Source organism: Amblyomma americanum, chromosome 9, assembly GCF_052857255.1.
Source record: "Amblyomma americanum isolate KBUSLIRL-KWMA chromosome 9, ASM5285725v1, whole genome shotgun sequence".
Taxonomy (NCBI): domain Eukaryota; kingdom Metazoa; phylum Arthropoda; class Arachnida; order Ixodida; family Ixodidae; genus Amblyomma; species Amblyomma americanum.
In genome coordinates this window covers 111,824,888-111,846,595 of record NC_135505.1, presented here as the reverse complement: position 1 = coordinate 111,846,595, position 21,708 = coordinate 111,824,888, and the positions used below count along the sequence as shown (strand labels likewise).

At 45.3% G+C, this 21,708-nt stretch overlaps 1 protein-coding gene across 2 annotated transcripts in view; it reads right to left on the bottom strand.

Moving 5' to 3' along the window:
* Positions 1-17,097, bottom strand: part of nSMase (neutral sphingomyelinase) — a 37,386-nt gene extending 20,289 nt beyond the window's left edge. Inside the window, exons 1-5 of one of the 2 annotated variants that reach the window (XM_077636894.1) lie at positions 16,844-17,097; positions 16,709-16,754; positions 13,659-13,755; positions 11,593-11,669; positions 8,277-8,460 (exon numbers count right to left, since the gene is read on the bottom strand). In XM_077636894.1, coding sequence (XP_077493020.1) covers positions 8,277-8,460; positions 11,593-11,669; positions 13,659-13,755; positions 16,709-16,752 — 402 coding nt within the window. In that variant the 5' untranslated portion in view covers positions 16,753-16,754; positions 16,844-17,097. Of the gene's footprint in view, positions 1-8,276; positions 8,461-11,592; positions 11,670-13,658; positions 13,756-16,708 lie in introns of both variants that reach the window. The other variant, XM_077636893.1, reaches the window with a different exon arrangement.
* Positions 17,098-21,708: the final 4,611 nt, after the last annotated feature.

Below are 21,708 nucleotides of genomic sequence, written 5' to 3'. Positions count from 1 at the left end.
CCTCCATCGATTTACACCAACCTGCTTTGACCCCACGTCGACTGTCGCCCACCATATCGACACCGGTGACCACGCCCCTCTGCGTCAGCGCCCATATCGTGTCTCAGCCAGTGAGCGCCAAGTTATTCATGACCAAGTTGACACCATGCTTCAGAGCGGCGTAATCCTGGCCTCACACAGACCCTGGGCTTCATCCGTGGTCCTCGTGAAAAAGAAAGATGGCTCTATTCGTCTCTGCGTTTATTATCGTCGCCTGAATAAGGTCACACGAAAGGATGTTTACCCTCTTCGGCGCATTGATGATGCTGTGGACTGCCTTCAAGGAGCGGAACTCTTCTCTTCTCTCAACTTATGCTCTGGGTACTGGTAGGTCCCCATGGCAGCCGACGATTGCCCTAAAACCGCATTTGTGACCCCTGATGGCCTGTATGAATTTACCGTCATGCCTTTTGGCCTCTGTAATGCTCCGGCTACTTTTGAGCGCATGATAGACAGCATTCTGCGTGGCCTGAAATGGAAGTCGTGCCTGTGTTATCTCGACGACATCGTGATATTTTCGCCCGGCTTTGCCACTCATCTGTACCGGCTGAAGCACGTCTTAACATGCCTTACGGACGCCGGCCTTCAACTGAACTTAAAAAAGTGTCGATTTGCTGCTCGTGAGCTGACAATATTAGGCCATGTTGTGTCAAAAGAAGGCGTCCGCCCCGACACCGCCAAACTTCGTGCTGTGACTGCGTTTCCAAAACCTACTTGCATTAAGGAACTGCGGAGCTTCCTAGGCCTCTGTTCCTATTTTTGACGTTTTATTCGCAACTTTGCAGCCACTGCTGCCCCTTTAACTCAGCTTCTCGGCAGCAATGTGGATTTTTCGAGTTGGTCGCCTGCCTGCGACGACGCCTACAACACCTTGCGCAGTCTCCTCACGGCACCACCCATCTTGCGTCACTTCGACCCGCAAGCCCCAACTGAAGCACACACGGACGCCAGTGGCACTGGCCTCGGGGCTGTGCTCGCCCAACGCAAGCCTGGATTCGAGGAATATGTGGTTGCTTACGCCAGCCGCACCCTCACGAAATCTGAATCCAACTACTCCGTGACGGAAAAAGAGTGCTTGGCCATTGTCTGGGCCCTTGGAAAGTTTCGACCTTATCTCTACGGCCGTCCGTTTGATGTGGTCACCGACCACTGTGTCCTATGTTGGCTTTCTTCGCTCAAAGATCCCTCCGGTCGCCTGGCTCGATGGGCTCTCCGTCTCCAAGAGTATAACATACGTGTTGTATATCGGTCGGGCCGCAAGCATCAGGACGCTGATGCCCTGTCACGCTCCTCGATACCAGCCAAGCTTGCCAGCCTCACCGCCCTCGAATCCTCTGCGCCTTCGCTCACAACCTGCGACATGCCTTCTGAGAAGCGTAAAGATGAATGGATTGCCTCTCTTCTTGACTTTCTCTCCGACCCATCTAAGCCTCCAGCATCCCGCGCCCTTCGTCGCCAAGCTTCACATTTTACAATTCACGATGATCTACTCTATCGGCGCAACTATAACTCTGACGGACGAAAATGGCTTCTCGTCATCCCCGGTCCCAAATCAGCACCTGTTTCCACGCTGACCCGCAATGCGGCCACGCGGGAGTCTTCAAGACGTACAATTGCATCCGTCTCCGGTACTACTGGCGAGGCATGTATAATTTCATCCTCAAGTACGTCCGCTCCTTCCCGTCCTGCCAACGCCGTAAGCAGCTGCCTCATCACTCTGCTGGACAGTTGCAGCCACTGCAGTGTCCCCCTCGCCCCTTCGACTGTGTTGGCATCGATATATACGGCCCTCTGCAGTACACCGCTGCTGGCAACCGCTGGGTCATTGTTGCCATTGACCACCTGACCCAGTATGCAGAAATCGCCGCGCTCCTGCGTGAAGTGGCGTCCTTCATTTTGCAGCGCTTTATACTTCGCCACGGTGCTCCTCGTGAACTCCTCAGTGACAGAGGACGCGTATTCTTGTCTGATGTCGTTAAAGCTCTACTCGCCGAGTGCAATATCATTCATCGGACTTGTACAGCCTACCATCCGCAAACAAATGGTCTAACTGAACGATTTAATCGCACTCTGGGCGACATGCTGGCGATGTACGTTGCTGCCAACCACACAAACTGGGACCTCGTTCTACCCTATGTTACGTATGCCTACACCAATACTGCTACTCAGTCCATCACCGGTTTCTCCCCATTTTTTCTGCTCTACGGCCGACATCCATCCGCTCCCATCGACACAGTTCTCCCATACCGCCCTGCCTCATCTGAGTGTACAACTATTTCTGAAGCTGCCCAGCACACCGAAGACTGCCGCCAGATTGCACGGTCGCTCACGGCAGACACTCAGGGGCGCCAGAAACACCGCCATGACGACGGTCAGCTTGATCCGGACTTCCCACCCGGTTCACTCGTCTGGCTGCGGATTCCTTCCACTGCTCCCGGCCTCTCAAAGAAACTTCTTTCGAAATACCATGGCCTCTACCGCATCCTGGAGCACACATCCTCTGTGAGCTACCTTATTGAGCCCCTCACACCGTCTTCCGATCTTCACCGACATGGTCGCGAGACTGTGCATGTCCAACGACTCAAGCCATACTATGACCTGGTTCTATTGTCGGCACCCTGAGCCGCCAGGATGGCTCTTTTTCTCCCCGGGGCCATTGTGAAGAAGAAGAAGGGCATCATCCTATATTTACTGAGGAAAAGAAGAAGAAGTAGCTGCACTGCCATCGCTCAGACCGAACAGCTGCTGACCTGAACAGACGAGAGACCCGGTTGCCGCCGTGGTTCTGCCGCCGCCTGAGCGTTAACTTAAGCCCCCATTACAATGGTAATATGTGTACCAATTCATCTGTTTAGGACTTATCACAGCTGGTACCATAGCATTCAGCACAGAGACTGATTCAGATGCCAAGAGTGTCGTCCTTCAGTAGCAAGGTTTCAGAGACCAACATGATGTCACAGTGCCAACTGCTGTGAATTAGATCAGGTCACAGTTAAACTTAAATCTTTTCATATCCTATGTACAGAACTGTGTACATCACAAATGCACAGCTTTTTGAGTAAGTGTACTACAGCTTGCAATTATTTTTGTGTTTCACACAAATTTACAGCAATTGAGGTGCATTTCATGTTAATTGATGAATGCAGTAATTAATATTTCACAACACAGTGAGCTTGGTGGCATATCCTACAACATAATCGTATAGACAGGTTTTCTCATCCATAAGGATATACAATGTTTTCTGCATTTCTCGCATCATGCGTACTTTAAATATGTGTGGGTGTGCGTGTGATCCTGCCATTTCCAGCAGTCATATGAAAAAATCCTGGTATTTCAATAACATAACTTTCAACCACCACACCTCTTTGTACAGGAATTCAGCAAATGTCTAAAAAAGCAACAGTTGGTGTTTTGTACTGCAAACCTAATTAGCTTTCTTGCAACTCACATAGAAATATTTGGGCAGGAATAAGCCATTTTTGAACAGAAACGGCAAGTGGCACTTGAAAGAAGTTAAAGGAACATCCACACCAACTATAGCATCAAACAACTCTCAGCATTCAGAAATGCTGAAGTAACAGTGAAAGCAATCACTTCTACCCATAAAGTACTGCATACCCCTCCCCAACACTCCACCCACTGTTACGACCATCTCTGCTTTACATGACTACAGACTGCACATAAGTTGCCTACTCCCATGCCTTCAAGATCCTGGCCAAACTTGACAACGTTCCACTCAGGCAGATGGTGAATGCGGGTAACATTCTGTGGCGCCAATGCTGATTTCCCCCAAAAAACTCTAAAACAACTTTCGCTTCAATATATTCCCGTTTTATCCCTAGGACTTGCACTGCAAATGGATTTAAGGCTTGTCACGGACACACCCATCTAAACAGTGGCCCCCGCCGACAGAAATTCCCAGAGGGGCATTCATCAATAGAAACGTACGATGAGTTGCAGCTAGAAACAAGCCCAATTTCATACAATTTACTTTTTACAAGCTGTTTGTACTATCCCTGTCTGTTCAATGGGTGATATTCTGCAGCAAAACTACTGACATTTTTAGAGGACACTAACCTTCTAGGGCAGTGGTAGGAGATAATTTCTTTTAGCCTGTAAGACAGAGGAAGCAAGCGTGTCTGTCATCAATGTAAGGTTAATTATGCCTGCCCTTTACACCCTCATTTCTGCGAAGAGCCTACTTCAGCTGGATTTGTGCACATCGAATTAAACCTATAAAAACTGAGCTAAACCAGATTTCTACCAAATGAATGCCTTCTAGAAATCTATTTCTTTACCGCAAATCTTCTCAGGAACTGTAAAGAAATAAGCAGCTATCCTAAACACGAACCAGAAAGTTGGGTTTCATAAATGAACTACTGGCAAAATACCTCCCCCACCCCAATTCCTAATTTATATCTAGTTGGATATAGTCAAAGCAGAGCTTTGCTTGCAGATGTTGTTGAACACTGCACATTTAAAGGAATCCCTTGGAACACTGGTTGGCATCACTGTATTAGGTACCAGTCATCGCCAATGCTGCTCTCAAGCCATTGCCATTCTGAATGACAGCTGTAACTTTGAAAAGATGTTTTCTCAGAGCCCGCACACCCACACATATCCGGAATGGGCACAATAATGCTACCAATGCAACCGTATGATCTGATGAGCACTCCCTTAGGGCAGCCCAGCTTTTACAGCTTATTTTTCCATTCAAACTATGTTATATCCCATCACAAGAGGGTAGCTTACGACTCTGCACTGTGAAAATAACAATAAAAAAAAAGCATGCAGTAGAACTGTTTCATGAAAAACCTAGTATCTATCTGAGTTTCAACTAAAAGAAAAGTGCCTAATTTTTACCCTCCCTTCACACAAGAAAAAATTTCTGGACATATGAAAGCCGAAATTGAGGGCCCCAGTTAAAGTATAGGTGTTTGAGTTTGAAGCTCGCTCTTAATATAGGTCTGGCATTAGCAGTTCACGCTGCCAAGGCTTTAGAACAGCCTTAACGAACTGCACAGGTCAGGAGCGAAGCAACATGGAGCCATTTTACATCAGGCGAAAAGAGTGCTCCTCAGGCATTTAAAGTGGAAGTCCAAATTTTTTAAACTTCATATTTTATGCTCTCATTCTCAGATGCTCAGAGGAAAAAAAAAATTGAGAGGGCTGAGAACACGTACAGGAGGTAACAAGGAAAGACATCAGAAGTCGGAAAGTGTCCATAAGTGACAAAAGTGGGGAGCATCCGGCGTGTCCCCTAAACGATAAAATCCATGCGGTCTCAGCATGTGCTATCAGGTCAGATCTTTGATTGCTGGTTTCATGTCTCGTATTAAAATGCCAGCAATGGATACCTGTGTACGACATCATTCACCCGTTACGTTACACTTGGTCTGCTGTGGCCCAGTGTGTGCCAGCTCAACAGGAGCGGTATGAGCACCGGCGCCAGACAGGACGACATGCTTTTACACTCAAACAACACTGCCACGTTCAAGGGTCACGAAGGACAACTGCATCCAAATTTTGTTCATAATAAAAATAGATTCTCTGGCTCTTTCACGATATGGTGTTGTTTGTCCGGTAACAAAAGATTCATTCATTGCTTAGAAAATTGCACTGAAAAATTTTCTAATGGCACAGCTGTTGGGATCCGCGTACATAAAACTGCTGACATTCCCTGTAGTTCTTTTTATCGGCACATAATAAACCATTCATAAAAAATCAGATCTGTTAAAGCTGAATCTAAACGAACACTGCCCTTAATCTCCTGAGGATGTGCATAAATGTTGAGAAATTATATGGGTAGCACACAGCTGCTTTGCCCATGATGCTGAAGATGAGGGGTTGTTTAGCACTGAACATAGTCCAGAGCAAGTTACTGTTATGCTATGCCAGCAAGCAAAGTGCTGTTTAGAATCTGTACCCCTGCAGTGCAGAGTGACAAAGCCCTTGTTTGTTTTTCATTGTGACTTTGTTTTTACCGTAACAGATCTTAGTGGCTTAAACACGGACAACTTGGTAGCAGTGATGTCCACATCACGTGCTGCGACACATGGGTTATGCAACCACCTGGGGTTCTTTAACGTGCAGGAAGCAGAGAAATGAGATGGCATGCACATGCCTGCATGTGTTGGCAAGCTTGCAACAACCAGACCTTCCCCATTTGACACTCTCATCACTTCCATTTCACAGTAGTGATGCAAGAAGCCTGGGAGACGAGGTCGTACTCGGGTCTTCTTCGTGTTCCAAGCAGTGTAGAGCAAAGGTGGTGTGTGGAGACATGCAGAAAGTAGCAGACAATGACAGGCCCTGAATGTGGAGAGAGCGGGGACAAATTTGAAAGCCAGCTGCGATTGGCAGGAGCACGGAAGGAAGTTGGAAAAATATTGGGTCCATCGACATTGGCGGAAAATAGCCGAAATCCCTTCCTCGTCAGTTTCGAATGTTTCACCCCACTGAGCCTACGCGCTGCGGTAAAGCTGCCGCGGAGGCTCACTTTCGTAGCGTTCGTACTTTCCTTGCTGCGTTTCCCAGAACTGGTCTGTTTTTATGTAGTCGCATCGTTATAGCTCTCAGAAGCTTCGTCCCTTTGCCTTTATGCATTCTGAAAAAGCCACACATTTCCCCTCTTCATCTTACTTCCTCGTGGGAACGATCAGCTCGCATATGCAAGTGCACCATTTTTTTTTGTGCTTTACCCCTTTCAACCTAGGCGGCGCAGAGGAGCCACACCAGGGTGTGGTTGCCGCTGTATTCCAACTCTTCGTCGCGTGCACCCACGTTTAGCCCATTTGTAAGTTTTAACACGTGCGATTCTTCAGGAAACGTATTATATGAGCAGAATTCGTCAAACTTTTAAACGTAGTAGCCGGGAAATCATGTTATCTGGGATCGAATTAACCGAGAGAAAACCGGACATTTCTAATGCCCGCGATTTTGAGCGTACAAACCGGGAAATAGTATGAAATGGGACCGTATATTCACTTATTATAAATCTATTCCACCTTGGGGGTTTTTCTTAAACATTGAACCAACACTGTTCCCACTCGACTTGCTGATCAATGCACTCTCGCCATACCATGTGCTAGACGTCCCGGTTAGCTCCCGGTACAGCGAGTGCTCCAGTGAGGTGGTGGTCCTCGTCTGAAACCTTGGACAAGGATGAATTTTTCGTTACCTACGAAGTTTCTCTGAAAGCTGCATAGCGCGTTCCTTCGTAGCCGTATGGCTGCACTTCAGTGGATGCTAATGAGTGATCACTCCCTTGAACTCAAATATGGTTTCGAATAATTTGGGCTTACATTACTTGATTCATTCAGTGATATGAATGGGTGGATATTCAATGTGCTATTCGGAAATGTACTCGCGCAGTCATATGGACTACAGCAGCAAATCCTCCTTCAAAGGAGGCCCTCCAGCCAATGGCATCAGTTGATTGTAATGACATGGCAGTTAAATCCTTCGTAATCGCTAATGTGGCCTGACAAGCAGGCAGGCAAGTGCAAAGGGATCAACCATGGTTCAACTGGAAAAACCGTGATGTCATGACAGCTGGTCGATACCACAGGCTGGAGGGACTCCTTTGAGGGGCATTTGCCATTTGTTCTTCAGTTGTATCCAACTACAGTCACCTGATGTGGATTTCTATGTGAATAGAAATTTCAAAGCTTTTCAGGTGCAAATACTGAAAATCATATCAAATATAGCTCCAATCAATGCCTGCGACTTGAACTTGCAAAGTGGCATCCCTATACACCAAGAAATCAAAATATGACATCCTTTGTTCGTCTCAGCAGTCTCACAGCTGTACCCTTTGTGAGTGCCACGAACAGCTTTACAGAGAACCCTCAGAGTGTTCTGGGCAAGACAGTTATCATGGCCTATGCAAGCACATGAAGGCAAGCCTGCATGCCCAGCGTAGTTGAAATATTATTAAAAATTGCGGTATAAAGTTGTGCTCATGAAACAAAAAAAAACTCTGCAGCACTATAGCTGAAAAGCGTGGCTAACGATAAATCAAATAAAAATGCAGCTTCCTTCAGCCTGTCCCTCTTTATGCACATCATATCGCATGCTCACTGGCCTGATGGTAACCACTACTAGCATCCCAGCAATCAACAGTTTGGTATTGTGGGGTGTACTTTGAAGAAACAAGAAAGTGCGACAATGCTGCAAGTCCTGAAGACAAAAATGCAAGAAGCAAACGAATGCAAGGTACGCAGGAGTGCACTCACGTGTGTGACGTAGAGGTTGATGTTGAGCCCTCGGTGCTTGACTTTGCAGAGGCCAACCACTTTACCGCCGAACCAGTCACCGTGGAAGATCTTGTGAGCATAGCCATTGAGGTTGTACTTGAGCAGGCCCGCGTCCACGATGACACTCTTGGAGAGGATGCACACGCCACTGCCGATGACCCCACTGCGCAAGAAGGAATTAAAAATTTCCAAAATGATTGGCACCCCAAGAAGCAAGCTGGTAAGAGTGCGCTTATCACATGCACTGCAGGGAAGGTCCTATTATCTTCAATGTGCCATCATCATGCAAAAAACAAAACAAGGCACAAGAATACCTGACAGAAAACAATGAAACACGCTGGCTTACAGAAGGCAAAATGAGGAAGTCAAATAATAATGTACTACAGTTGCATTCAGTACAAAAGGCAACATTCCATGGCTATATTTACTCGCATAGTAAACGGCCTATTGTGTAAAAAAATTGGCATTAATTTGAGAGGTGTGTGCATTACACAGGGTGAAAATTTATGCTGTGCTCAATGAAATTTTTTCCCAATTTCAGTGACTAAGGAAAGGAATGCATTTATGGTGCACATGCACTGGTTATGTGAGCAAATACAGTACTGCATAACCAGCTACAGCAAACCACAGTCTGTTGTATTCTGGTTAGTTTTCTTATGGGCAGATGAACCTCGCAGCAGAGGAAGTGCACCTGATTTTACAACAGTTTTATTAGAAGTGCTATAGAAGATTTTTACTGAGAGTTTCTCGATCAGTGGGTGTACCCCACTATTGAAAACCATGATCAGCGAGTGCAATGGGGATTGTACGCCGGCAAAAGTGATTAACTAAAAACAAATGCAGTTCCAGCCACCAGACACTAATTAGACAGCTTTAGTACAACATAGCATCCAAAAGCTGTTACAGCACAATGACATACGCCTTGTCTAGAACAAGTTTACCAGACTGTGGACACTGTTTCAACCAAGAAATGCAATGCACTATGGCACCATCTAGTAACGAAAGCTCACAGTACTTCACCTGCGATGAGCAGCAAGCGCTAGTTTTGTTTGAACGACACACTCAGAGTGCAAACTGTAATAAAATACGACAATTCTGAAAGAAAAAAAAAAATTACGCACTTAACATCCACACTCCATTTCATGTTCCTTGCAGCAATATGGAAGATAGAGACCTCATCAGCCAATCAGAAGATAGCCTTAAACGTGTTCCTCCGCGCCTCTTCTTCTGAGTGTCATCTGCTCGTGGCACACAGAGATATGGTTAGATAAGAGTATAAATCAGTGCTGTCTAAGTACCATAAGCGTACGCACGCCTATGTAGTCTAAATGCAAGCATTTTGAGGGACATTACGTCATTTGTCACATTCGCACATTAAATTTAGCGCAGTCAAGCGGAGACATAACAATAAGCTCAGCCTAAAGGCACCATCTAGTTGCTAGAATGGGAACCATTTTTCTCAACAAATTGATGCTCCTGTTTAGGCCTATAAGTGGCAGAATCTTAAGTCACTTCAAATAGGAAAATAAAGAAAATTTATTGCTCATACGTCTTGTTACAGGCAAGGTGACATGAAGTGGAAGCCGGGTACCTCATTTATGCCCAGTGAACGTACTGATAATAGAAGTAACAACGATAAATCCAGTCCGAAGCGAGCGATCCTCTTTCAAAAGGTGCCGCCATTTTGGAAGCCATATTTTAGTGCACGCAAGAGCCGTGCGCACTAAACTCGTTGAAATAGCGTACGCAACGAGAGTGTATGGTAAGGCTTGTTGAAATAGCATTTGGAGCCTGTACGCCCTGAAGCTCGCTATTTTTTTCAGTGTACACTATCCGATTTGCCCATTTTATACTGGCACTACATTCTGCAGCACCAGAACGTCACCTCTGCACTCATCGGAGTTTTGGCAGTGCTGCAAGAAACTTCCGAGATGGAGTACAAGTAGGGCCCTTTGTTTTTCGGGTTTTATTCTTCCCAGAATTCAGGGGGTAAAAATAGCACGATATTTTGTGAGCTGAAACTGGGGCACAAATAGGGTTATTCAACAAAATGATCCACAATTTGGGTTTTATCGGGGACATATTTTGTAGCAAAAGACAATTCACTATCAGCACTCGTTTTTTTTGCGGGGCATAAAACGCTCTATTTTTGCACATTGTTTCGTAAACAATACGAAAATGGTATGTTGTACTTAAAACTTTTTTTAGTTTATTTTATTTTATTGCTGACTTTATGGAGGACTATAGTAGCTGTGCAGTTGCTATATATATCTTCCAGTGTCTCTTATATTGCGAAAGCTCGACTTCACGAGGTCAAACCAGCTCACCGAGTTTGCGTGTAGCTTGACCTTGAAGGTGACCTTGGCAAAACCTAGCATAGCAACAGGCCATGCAGAAATAAAATAAATATTGCCGCGACTGGGCTTCAAATCCGCAGTGACGCAAACAGATCACCTTCACTGGCCACTGCACGAGGGCACTACGCTGCCTTGGCTGCAGCCAATCACACCTCGTGTTAAACTGCAACACTCTTGCATTGTGCATTATACATCATTTTCATCAACTTCCATCTGCGATGTGAACGGACGAGGTCAGCTTAAGCTCGATCAGAGCTCAACCTGAATCTAAAATGGTCGCCACACATGCCGACGAGCCAGCAAAGCAAAACCATAAGCCAACCAGGCTAAACACATGCGTTCGCATGTCTGCTCAGTTTATATATGTTAAATAAAGCCCTACCAATTTTTTTTTGTGTTCCTGTGGATGTCAGTCACTCACACATCTGTGCTTTTTCAGTTTGATCATGCCTCATCTTGGTTGTTTAGATCGGTACATCTTAAGAAGAGGTTTACTTGCTGCTCGGGTGGGCTTATGGCAAAAATATAAAAAATTTATGACATTCAATAAGTAGCCAACAAGTATCTAGAGAAAAAGCTCCACAGAAGACCCGAAAATACATGGAAGGAATATTCACAGTAATGCACAGGCACATAGTTGTGTATGGGAAGCTCACCGAGATTATTTTTGCACAAAGCAGAAATATCTGGCAGCCTAACGAAGAGGTCTGTAACTTGTTTCACTGCTGAAAAATTGTGCTGCATTAAGAAAGTTTCCAAAACGCTGACAAGAGAAACTGAATCCACAGCCTCCCCCCCCCCCCCCCCCCGCCCCCCCCCCCCCATCCGACTTTCTTCTTAGAATTCACTTATTAAACTAAACAAACAAGCATAAGAAATGGTGGTGAAACAAACAGCAACTGACATATAAACCAATTAGGGGCCCCATGAGCACGAACCTGTAGAAGTAGTGACCATACGGCAGGTTGTGTTTGGTCTTCTTGCGAATACGCTTATAGTCCTCCTGGCTCCAAACCTGTGTGCAAAGGAAAGAAAAACAAAGGACCATCATCAAGATTCAGACATACAACAAAGTGGAACAAGGCTGAATTTTATGGACAAGGCAAAGTCAGTATTTTTTTGACAAGACAAGCCACAGACAAAGTTGTTTTTCAAATCAAGTCATCACTGAGGGCCCCTTAAAGGGGGACGCAGGGTTCAAACTGCAAAAGTCTCGTAAACATTTTACTTTTAGAAAACAGCATATTCCGAATCTATAAGGTTCCCGCCCCAAAAGATTTCCACCAGAAACAGCCCAAAAGTGACCTTAAGAAATATTTTTGTGACTGTGGGTAACAAAAAGCTGGCTTAAATCTCCGTGAAAATGGCCGATTTCCGAGAGGCTTCTTCATTATTGCTCCAATTTACCCAGTCCTACCAAAATTTTATATGGAAATGAATGTTTGGCACTCATTAGCTCATATGTTAAGAGCATAAATTCATACATTCTACTAAAATAATATTTCAGCAGGACCCTGGATCTCCAATAAGTTACATCAGCTGCCTTCACACAATTTTCATGGCTCTTTATCTAAAGGGATAGCGATAACCTCCCGTTATCGCTACTACCAATGCAATTCAGTACCGTAAAAGCAGTTACAGCATTCATCCTGCTCAAGGACTTCAAGAGCACCATTCAACGACAACAAAATTGAGATGTTTTGTTTTATAAAAACAATCACAATACAATGCCTCATGTCTGAGTATGCTTATATAAGGGGCACTTTTGAAATGTGATTCGCATGCACAAAATCAAAGAGAATTGCATGCCAATTTGCAGTGTAAAGTAATGAATTTTGTGACTCAGTGGGTGAAGACGCACATGCTTTTCTTAGCTCAGTGATCTTAATAATGTGGTTCCCAAAAGCTATGCTTTTTCACAGCCTTGCAGGTTTACAGTGTGAGCTGCCAAGATCTGCAACAATGCAGCAGAGAGCAAGACCTGCTAGGCTAACACTGCAGCAGCACAACCTCATTATGTGCGGCCTGCAATGCTGGAACTTCCACAAAGCTCCTCAATAGAAATCTGCAGGGACGCCTGTAGTTGCAGGGTGTAAGAGTACAATGTGACCACGAATCCAAGATAGATCCAAGCATAAATGGTTTCAGCCCACCCACAGAAACCGTACACTTCTTTCTCCTCACTCACCCACTCATCCCTTCCTTAACAGCACAAGAGAGGTGCCTTCTTAGAGTGAGAAAGTTAATGTGCCTTCCCCCCCCCCCCCCCCCCCCCTGACTTTCTCCTCCAGGATTAAAAAGCACTTCAAATCCCAGCACTGGAATCGGTCAATTAGGTGAAGTGGCAAAGAACAGTGTTCCAATCTCTCTTCTCTAACCTATGGCCTAAAAGAGGCTTTGGTTTTGTGTAATATAGGAGGATGACATTCCTCCAGAACCTCTGCCTATAATTCCTCGCAGGTGAATTCTACAATGGTTTTGTGTAATATAGGAGGATGATATTCCTCCAGAACCTCAGCCTATAATTCCTCGCAGGTGAATTCTACAATAGCTCAGACTGGAATTTCCGACCATATCGTCATATCAGGTAGAGATATAAAATAGTGTGATAAGGATTAGCTACCTCCAGCATTCCTGTACTGAATGCTTATCTCATTTTGGACTATCAGGAGATTATAACAGACAACGCAAGGCCGCTTTGGCGTGAGGGTCAAATGGTGAACAACACAGCTGTCTTCTTTTTTCCTCTATCCAAGATTGTAAGAGAAATTCCGAAAATTGTTTGATGTTTCATTCAGACAAGACTCGATTCCATCTATCATGTAGTTTTACTACAAAAGCTGTGACATTATGCACAGATTATTCCCAGATTCTACTTCATGAACATGAGCAAAAAACAGAACATAGTTGTTATTTGACTGGATATGTTTGTCACCAGAAAAAACAAAGCGCAGCAACATTACTCATCAATAACTGCAGTGAATGCACAAAAATATGTACTCACCTCTTGTAAGAACACGAAGTCAAACTCGCTTGTAGCAAGGTAATTCGCAATGGCAGTCATGCGTTCAACACGGTGCTTGCTGATACCAACAATGCCCCTGCAAGGCAAAAACAGGAAATGCAAAAATACAACAAGCATAAAAGCATGACAATAACACCTGGAGCTCAGGATCTGCACAAGGTCAACTCACATGGTAGTTATAAAGGTAAAGATTTAGAGTACAAATGAAAGGCAGATTAGCACACCAAATGGTTTTATTGAACTATGCATGGTAGGGCTAGAGGAAATGCTCAGTAGGAAAACCATTCTTGTCCATGCTACTTACACACATTACATATCCACAGCATTGTCACATTCCAACTAGGACTCCAAACACAGCAGGGTATTACATATTAGCATCAAATATTGACCTTTTGGCAGTGCAACTTCAAACTAACAATTCCTCAAATTCGGAGAGAACTCAGACAAGAATCTCACAACAATGTTCTCCTTTCAAGCCCACGTCATGTGTGTGGCTTGGCGTCCGAAAGATGTTCAAAAATAGGGAGCAACTGCATAAAGGTTCAAAACTAAACAGCACAGGTTATACTTCCAGTGCTGACAATGACCTCAATCCTTCGTTATGAAAACTACGCTTTCCTAACTCGTTGCAAGTACCATCATTATCGAAATTTATAGCTAATAACCACCCAAACAAGCCACTAATCAGCAATATTTTAGGTAGCAGCCCTCAGCCTGTACATGCATAAAAGAACAGCCACAGAGAGTGGATGCAAGCTCCATGATACCCGTATGTACACATCATATATGCATGCGTCATCACATCATTCTCTATTGTCAAAATGGCTTCTGCAACCAGAGGTCAGCCGATTTGAAACATGGCCTATGGTGTTGCTGACCATGGCTCCTGCCAAGGAAACTGCTTTCTGCCATGCAGATGCGGCTGCATAAGTGAGATATGGCACCTCTGTCCTAGCCAAGGATAGGCAACATTAAATCAGCAACGTCACTGATGTTGAACAATTTATAGATTACAGATTCCTCATCCAGATTCTCTACGGTTTTATAAGAGCTTATATTAGCTTTATTTCACCTGAAGACATTTGAAAACTGTTTCTGTCATGAGACACCCATACATAGCAGCACAGGTAGTAGTGTGATGCTGCCTAAAAACCCAATGTCAAGCTTACAAGGGTCGCACAAAAGTTTTCACTCATGCAGCCAAGGCTTCACACCAGACTACGGTTAAATCCAGCCCATGCTTTATAGGGCATACTGATCATAGATAAAAACAAGTACTCTTTCATTCAATAACTGCTGCTGTGCAACATGCCCACACTACAGTGAGATTCAGCAGTCTCTAAGCCCAAGAAACCCGTATCACTGATTCTGACTCCTCCGAGGCATCAAGGCTTCCACAATCACAGCACACCCCATCTACAATGGGGTCAGTGACCTCTGGCACCAAAAAGCATTCCTTCAGGGGAATTATTCTGCCGTATGTGTCAACCCACCTATATCAACGATATGTGTGTAGCATCTGTTTTTGAGCACAGTACTCGGCACATGAAGTCCCTGACACTGCCACTATAATTTAACTAACGACTCAACACCTTACACAACCAGAGCAGAGCTTATTCAGAGCCCCATGCCATATGGTGTCATTGACAACCCACATCAACAAGCCCCTCTCTGGCCAAAAGCTTCTGACATGTCAATGTGCTTGTTTCAAAGACGTGCGCTGCTTATGTCTGTGCCTACAGAGCCTCATCCGGCCCATGGGACAGTGCTACTCACAGCGATTTAACTACAGAGGCATGTCTTCCGCAGGAAGAGTAGAGTTTATCCACATACCAACCGCACAGGGTCATTGACCGCAGATGTAAACAAGCACTTCTCTAGACAGATCACTTCCCTCGCGCAAGAGCGTAATGGAAGGGTGGGTGGCAGTATTTCTGCTACCACCTGGAAAACCCCCCTTCAACCTGTCGACACGCGCAAATGAGTAGGCAGGAACAGCACAAAAGGCGGTACTCGGCCAGCCTAGCGCTTCAATCTAAGTACGCATACAATAAAGCACCTAAATATAGCATGCAGCGCCAAGGAAGCCGGTGCCTGCCCTGACCCAGAAAAAAAGGGCCGAGAGCCGAAAAGGCAGGTAGTGGATGTCTCCAGGCTATGTGCTGCTGCGCTCGCTGGATATGTGTGCCAGGCGTACGCACACACACATGTAGTACCGCTGGCGCGACGACCAAACGAAACAGGAAAGAAAAAAAAAAACCGATGCCGCCGCAACTGAACAGGACGACCGAACGGAGCGATGAGGAAGAGCTCCGCGCGTATCTTTGTTCTTTTTTACTCCTGTGTTTACCACTTTCTCTTTCGCACGATCGACCGGTCGCGCGGTTCGAAGTCAATCGCGACGCCGCGATTTTTCTGTGCTCTCGCTGTTGAAGTATGCGACTAAACATCTTCGTCGCGTGTGTCCATTACGAGCCCCTCATAATTTTTTTTTTTTGCTTATTAAGGTTTTTGCGTGGGCCAACGCGCTTCAGAACTTGCAGCTGTGAATCAAGATGACTGACTGACTGCACGAAATCACTCGTCTGCTGCAGTAAACGCTGTTGACTACTCATACTAACATCCACTATTACAAAACTAGGGCTTCAATCGAGTCCTCTGTTTTATTAACTGCCATTCGTTTCTGATTTGTTCAAAATGAACGAAAGTAATGCGCAGACAAATAAAAAAAAGTGCCTTGGACGTAGCATTCATTCAATGAGTTCATGCAAAGAGATCGGACAGAGAACCCCCTCAGAGCCGGGGCAACGTTATGAGTATTTCCGGCTTGAACTGGATGAAGCTGGCGCTCCAGTGAAATGCTCCAGCTGCTTACGCTGTATGATAAGAGGAACGCGAGTCACGCCAAGTCGGAATCTGTCAACGCGCGCTCTCTGCATTTTTTTTTCGCCCACGAAGCAAGCGAGATGCGACGGCTAGGCCTAACGCCGCGGTAGCAGACGTGGTGACAGATCTCTTTCGGCACTCACCAGCAGTTGAGGGTCATCACACGCACTTCGACTTCCATCTTCATTCCTGCGAGATGCCGTTCACAAGAGGGTCGATCATCAAGCTGCACCCACGCGCTCGCGCCGGCGTCAGAAATGTATAAAACGAGCGCTTACGCAGACCAACCGCACGGGCGATATCAGCACCAGCCCAAGCCGCAGAGAGCAGACGACGACGCCAGCTGAGCGAGCGTGGAACGCCTGGCGACGATTTCCGTAATCACGCAGATCGCGAAATAAACGCCGTCGCGCGCATTCTCTCTGGGGAGAACCCACTTCCGTGGTCGATATCCATTCGGTTTCGGTCACACCAAGAACTAACCGTTCGACGAGCGTGGTTCCAGTGCGCTGGTCGAGTGCAGGAAAAGAGCAGAATGTGAGAAGGAGGCGCGCGGCGAACTGAAACCCGACGACGTAGCGAAGTAAAAAAGAGAGAAAAGAAAAACCAGGAAGAGGCGCGTCCTCGCGTCCGTTCTAAATACGCTTCGCGCGCTCTGCTGTCCTGGTTCGTCACTGTCGCTCCGGTGCTTCGCCACACGCGTCGCAGCAACGGCCTCGAAATAGCTTTTTAAGAGCGCCTTTTCTAACACTACGCATGGCACTCGATTAAAGCCTGACGAGGAGGCGGCGGGGGTCGCGAGCTAACTGCGCTCCCCTTGTGTTTTGAAACTAGTGCAGCTAGGCGCGCGACTTACAAGCGGAGCGCGATGTTGACTCGGAAAGGTTTTGCAACGCGATGTAAGAGCTGGGGCAGTCTGCGCGTTTGTTGTTTCCGTTTCTCTTCGTTGTTCTGTTTTTCGTGCACGCTTGCGTGCGTCGCCGTCTTTCTGCTTCATTACTGATGGCGCTCACGAAAGTGTACCACGTACGCGCGTAGACCGACCGCTCTGCGCCCCCGTTTAGTATTCGACATTTCGACAGCGACTTGTCCTTCTATAACCCGGCCGCTTTCCTCGTTTGCAATGGATTACATCTCTGTCATATAGTTTAAGGGACATTTCTGTAGACACTGCAATTGCACACGTTAATTACAGTTATCTCACAGACAAAAAGTTTTGGATCAATGAAAAAGAGGCATATGTGCTGCACGATATTGAGACCGACTACCACAGATATTTTACAATTAACGAACGACGAAGCGAATGAATCCAACGCGCAATTAACCAAATAACGCAAAACTGCAAATTTATCACAAAAATGCAACTTTAGATGAACAATAAATGTCAATGTGGAAACAAATTTTTTTTCCTTTTCACGCATGTCATATATCCCTGCATCAGCTATTCAAATTCCAAATATCTTAAATTTCGACCATTTTTGCTATGCCACTCTTTAATTTCATCCTTTTCTGAACCAAGTTGGTTTTCGTAAAACATGTTTCTGAACAGATATATCATTCCGACCTCCCATGCAGGCTTTCTTACTAAGCTATCACAAAGCTTCTGCGTGTCTAACGTACCTGTTTAACGTACCTGCGTGTCTAACGTAATGTGTCTGTCTAACTACCTGTTTAACGCACCTGCGTGTCTAACGTAATGTGTCTGTCTAACGCGACATAACTTACAAAGTCTGAGTTTCGTCATTGTTTATCTCGTTAATGTATATTCTTTTATTGGGGAGGGGGGGGGGGGGGGGGGCGTCGACTACCTGGTCGGGGCTGCTTAACGATCGCTACAAAATATCAGCCTACGCCAACGTTTTCAGCCTTAGTTGCCTACGCCGGCACTTTTGCATTTCGGCCCCATCGAAATTCAGCTGCAGTGGCGGCGAATTTTTGGTTTGGACTTCGCCTTGTCTGCGAATCCGTGCCCAGCCTTTAAAGTGCCAAGTGGTATGATACTGTGAAGCGTAATGGTACTATGAATAAGCGCAATTTAACTGCGCCGTCATTGAGACATCTGAGCTAAATGAAGGGATTTTTTTTTTTGTAACTGCTCAAGGAACGTGAACGTTTCCGACAGAAGTTTTTACAGCAGTGCGTCTCAAGCCCAGTGGCTAAGTTTACCCAAAACTTCTTCCATTATGAAATGTATTGAGTTGGGTAGAATTCAGGGCTAATCGGTGACAGTCCATGGCTTCAAAATAGCCCCAAGGCGATCGCCCATTTCTACCTGCTCTTACTGTGCGCGCTGCTTCGAATCTGTGACTCAGTATGCAATTTTATTTCTCATTTTTCTTATTTCCTCACCCTGCACTACAAACAAAGCACTCTAGACTGTGTCAGTGGCAAAATCGACTCGTTTAAACCAACAACCTAACTTGGCTGGTTTGAATAACCCGCGCCTGGAGGCGTGCCTACCAGCGCGCTTTATTCAAAGCGACCGGAGAAAGGAGTGTGATTAAAATGAAGTTACGATTTCAAAGGTTGCTCCGTTTGGTGCATTTCTTTCGTTTCTTTCATTTCTTTCACACTTTACAGCTCTTCCATCGAATCATCAGTACCGCTGTTGAGGTAGAAGCCGAGACTGCGCAGTTTGCGGCCGTTCAGAGGAACAAGCATTACGCCGTGTTCGAACTCTTCAATGACAACTGAGTACTTCTTAGGTACAAATTAATCAAAATTACGCAGCTTATAATGTGAACTCTAAGTTTTCCGGTGCGATTACCAACAATATTACTGCTATTTTTGTTCTCGCAGAGGTACCAGTTAATTTTTCAACCATGACCGTGGCTAAAAACACAACGGGTCCCTTTGTGTATATCCCGGGTTCGAACCCGACCGCGGCGGCTGCGTTTTTATGGAGGAAAAACGCTAAGGCGCCCGTGTGCTGTGCGATTTCAGTGCACGTTAAAGATCCCCAGGTGGTCGAAATTATTCCGGAGCCCTCCACTACGGCACCTCTTCTTCCTTTCTTCTTTCACTCCCTCCTTTATCCCTTCCCTTACGGCGCGGTTCAGGTGTCCAACGATATATGAGACAGATACTGCGCCATTTCCTTTCCCCCAAAAACCAATTATTAATATTATTATTATTATTATTATTATTATTATTATTATTATTATTATTATTATTATTATTATTATTATTATTATTATTATTATTATTATTATTATTATTATTATTATTATTATTATTTGTGTATGCATGCGCTCACACCGATCTGAGTTTCCCGCGTAATTTTTGGTGGTGCAACATTACAGGGTGATACGAATGTTGATACTTCGTTGAAGCAGGCAATGGACTGGTTCGATTTGATTTCTCAGATATTGTGCCGTATCGTAAAAGGTGTCGGACACAGTTCTGAGCATAATGTGAATTTCTGGCCACGTATGCGATTTATAATTTGTAAATTCAAGCGCCGGATCACGCAAAGCAACTGAGCACACAAGAAACAGCAAATACCGCCGCTTAATTTGAGTCAAACGTGTATATGATGAGCTAGGATAATCGCATATATTACCGTTACCGGGAATACTTAACTAATTATAATAATTATAATTCGCGAAGTATGCAACTCTGTTCAGTGGTGTGCTAAAGCATCAAACTGCCCCGACATGTTATACATTTCTACACAAAGTTTGCTTTCTGGACATCGATTATAATGAAAATATAGATCAAATTTTGGTGAGAGCAAATATTCAGCGGGTTAAATAGTGCGTTCTCAACGTATACTATTGAACCGGACGGACTATTGAATGTACGGACTCGCGTAAGGTGTTATCTAATTATGACCCGCAGTCAAATCTGAAATAACAGATTAGAGCACCGGAAATGACTAAAAAGCGTGGAAAGCAGTTATGAATTAAGGCACCAGGGCAAGCACGAAACAAAAAAGAAAAGCTATAACTACACGTAAAAGGCTCTAGAAAGGACAAGGATGGATATGTGCAGTCAAAATAACCAAATGGCCAAGCAATGACATGGTGATAATCCTGCCGTATTTTTAATTTTCGCTTATTAATTTCATCTTCATAAAGCTTTTTCCTCTCTCTTTTTATTGCTAAACAAATTTTGCTTTCAGAAATGCAGGACTGTGTAACATCCGTGCAAAGTACTTACGGTCCGCTTGGAAAGGAGCATTAGGGTTTCTGTTTGTCCCATCGCTTAATATCCTCGTTAATCGCATTGCTTCAATGCTGGCAAAAAGCCACGGAAAACTACCATTGCGTTCGTGTTGTGTAACCCATGCAGGCACACACTCTATTTGAATATTTGAACACACCACGTCTGCTGCAGGAGTCCTTGAGTGTGTGGCGCATGCTCATTGCGTGCAAGCGCTAAAGACTAAATTCAGTGTCGGTTTAGTAGGCAATGCATCTCCAAGGTTGAGGCGACCCCGATAGCGAAACCCAGTCGCAGCGCTTGCCGGGAACATCGTAATTCGGCAAAGGATGGACACGTGGCCCTAGAATTAATCGAATTCTGATATCGGTCGCAACACGCGAGTTTATCTTTGTCGAGGAGCGCGGTTCCGCAGCCTCAGTGGCATACGGGTTTGGGGCGGGTCTGAGGGCGTCGTGGCTGCGCGAGTGGTTGTTTGCCGCAAGAATTAATGACGTCAGTTGTCCTTATATAAACTCTGTTCCAGAGCCGGTCTCTCCTTTTCTTCTTTCACTCCCTCCTTTATCCCTTCCCTTAGGGCGCGGTTCAGGTGTCCAACGATATATGGGACAGATACTGCGCCGTTTCCTTGCCCCAAAAAACCAATCATTAATTAATATTCTCTCATTTTTGCGCCCTCTCCCAGTGCTGAGTAACCTCCCTCCCTTTCCTCCTTATCTCTCTCCCTCTCTCTCTCCCCTTACCGCTGGTCTGTGATGCGTTTGGCAGAACAATAAACAGCGCACGTGTTCTTTATAACCGACATTTTGTTGTTCGTGGTTATTTATTAATAAAAATAACAATGGAAGGAAAAGATGTCGCTAGCCGCGGCAGTTGCCATCGAAACCTGAAACACCTGAGCTGCGGCTGGAGTGAGAGAAAGGACATATGGAGGAGAGGGAGAGGGATAGAAAAGGGGTAGCGATAGTAAGAAATGATA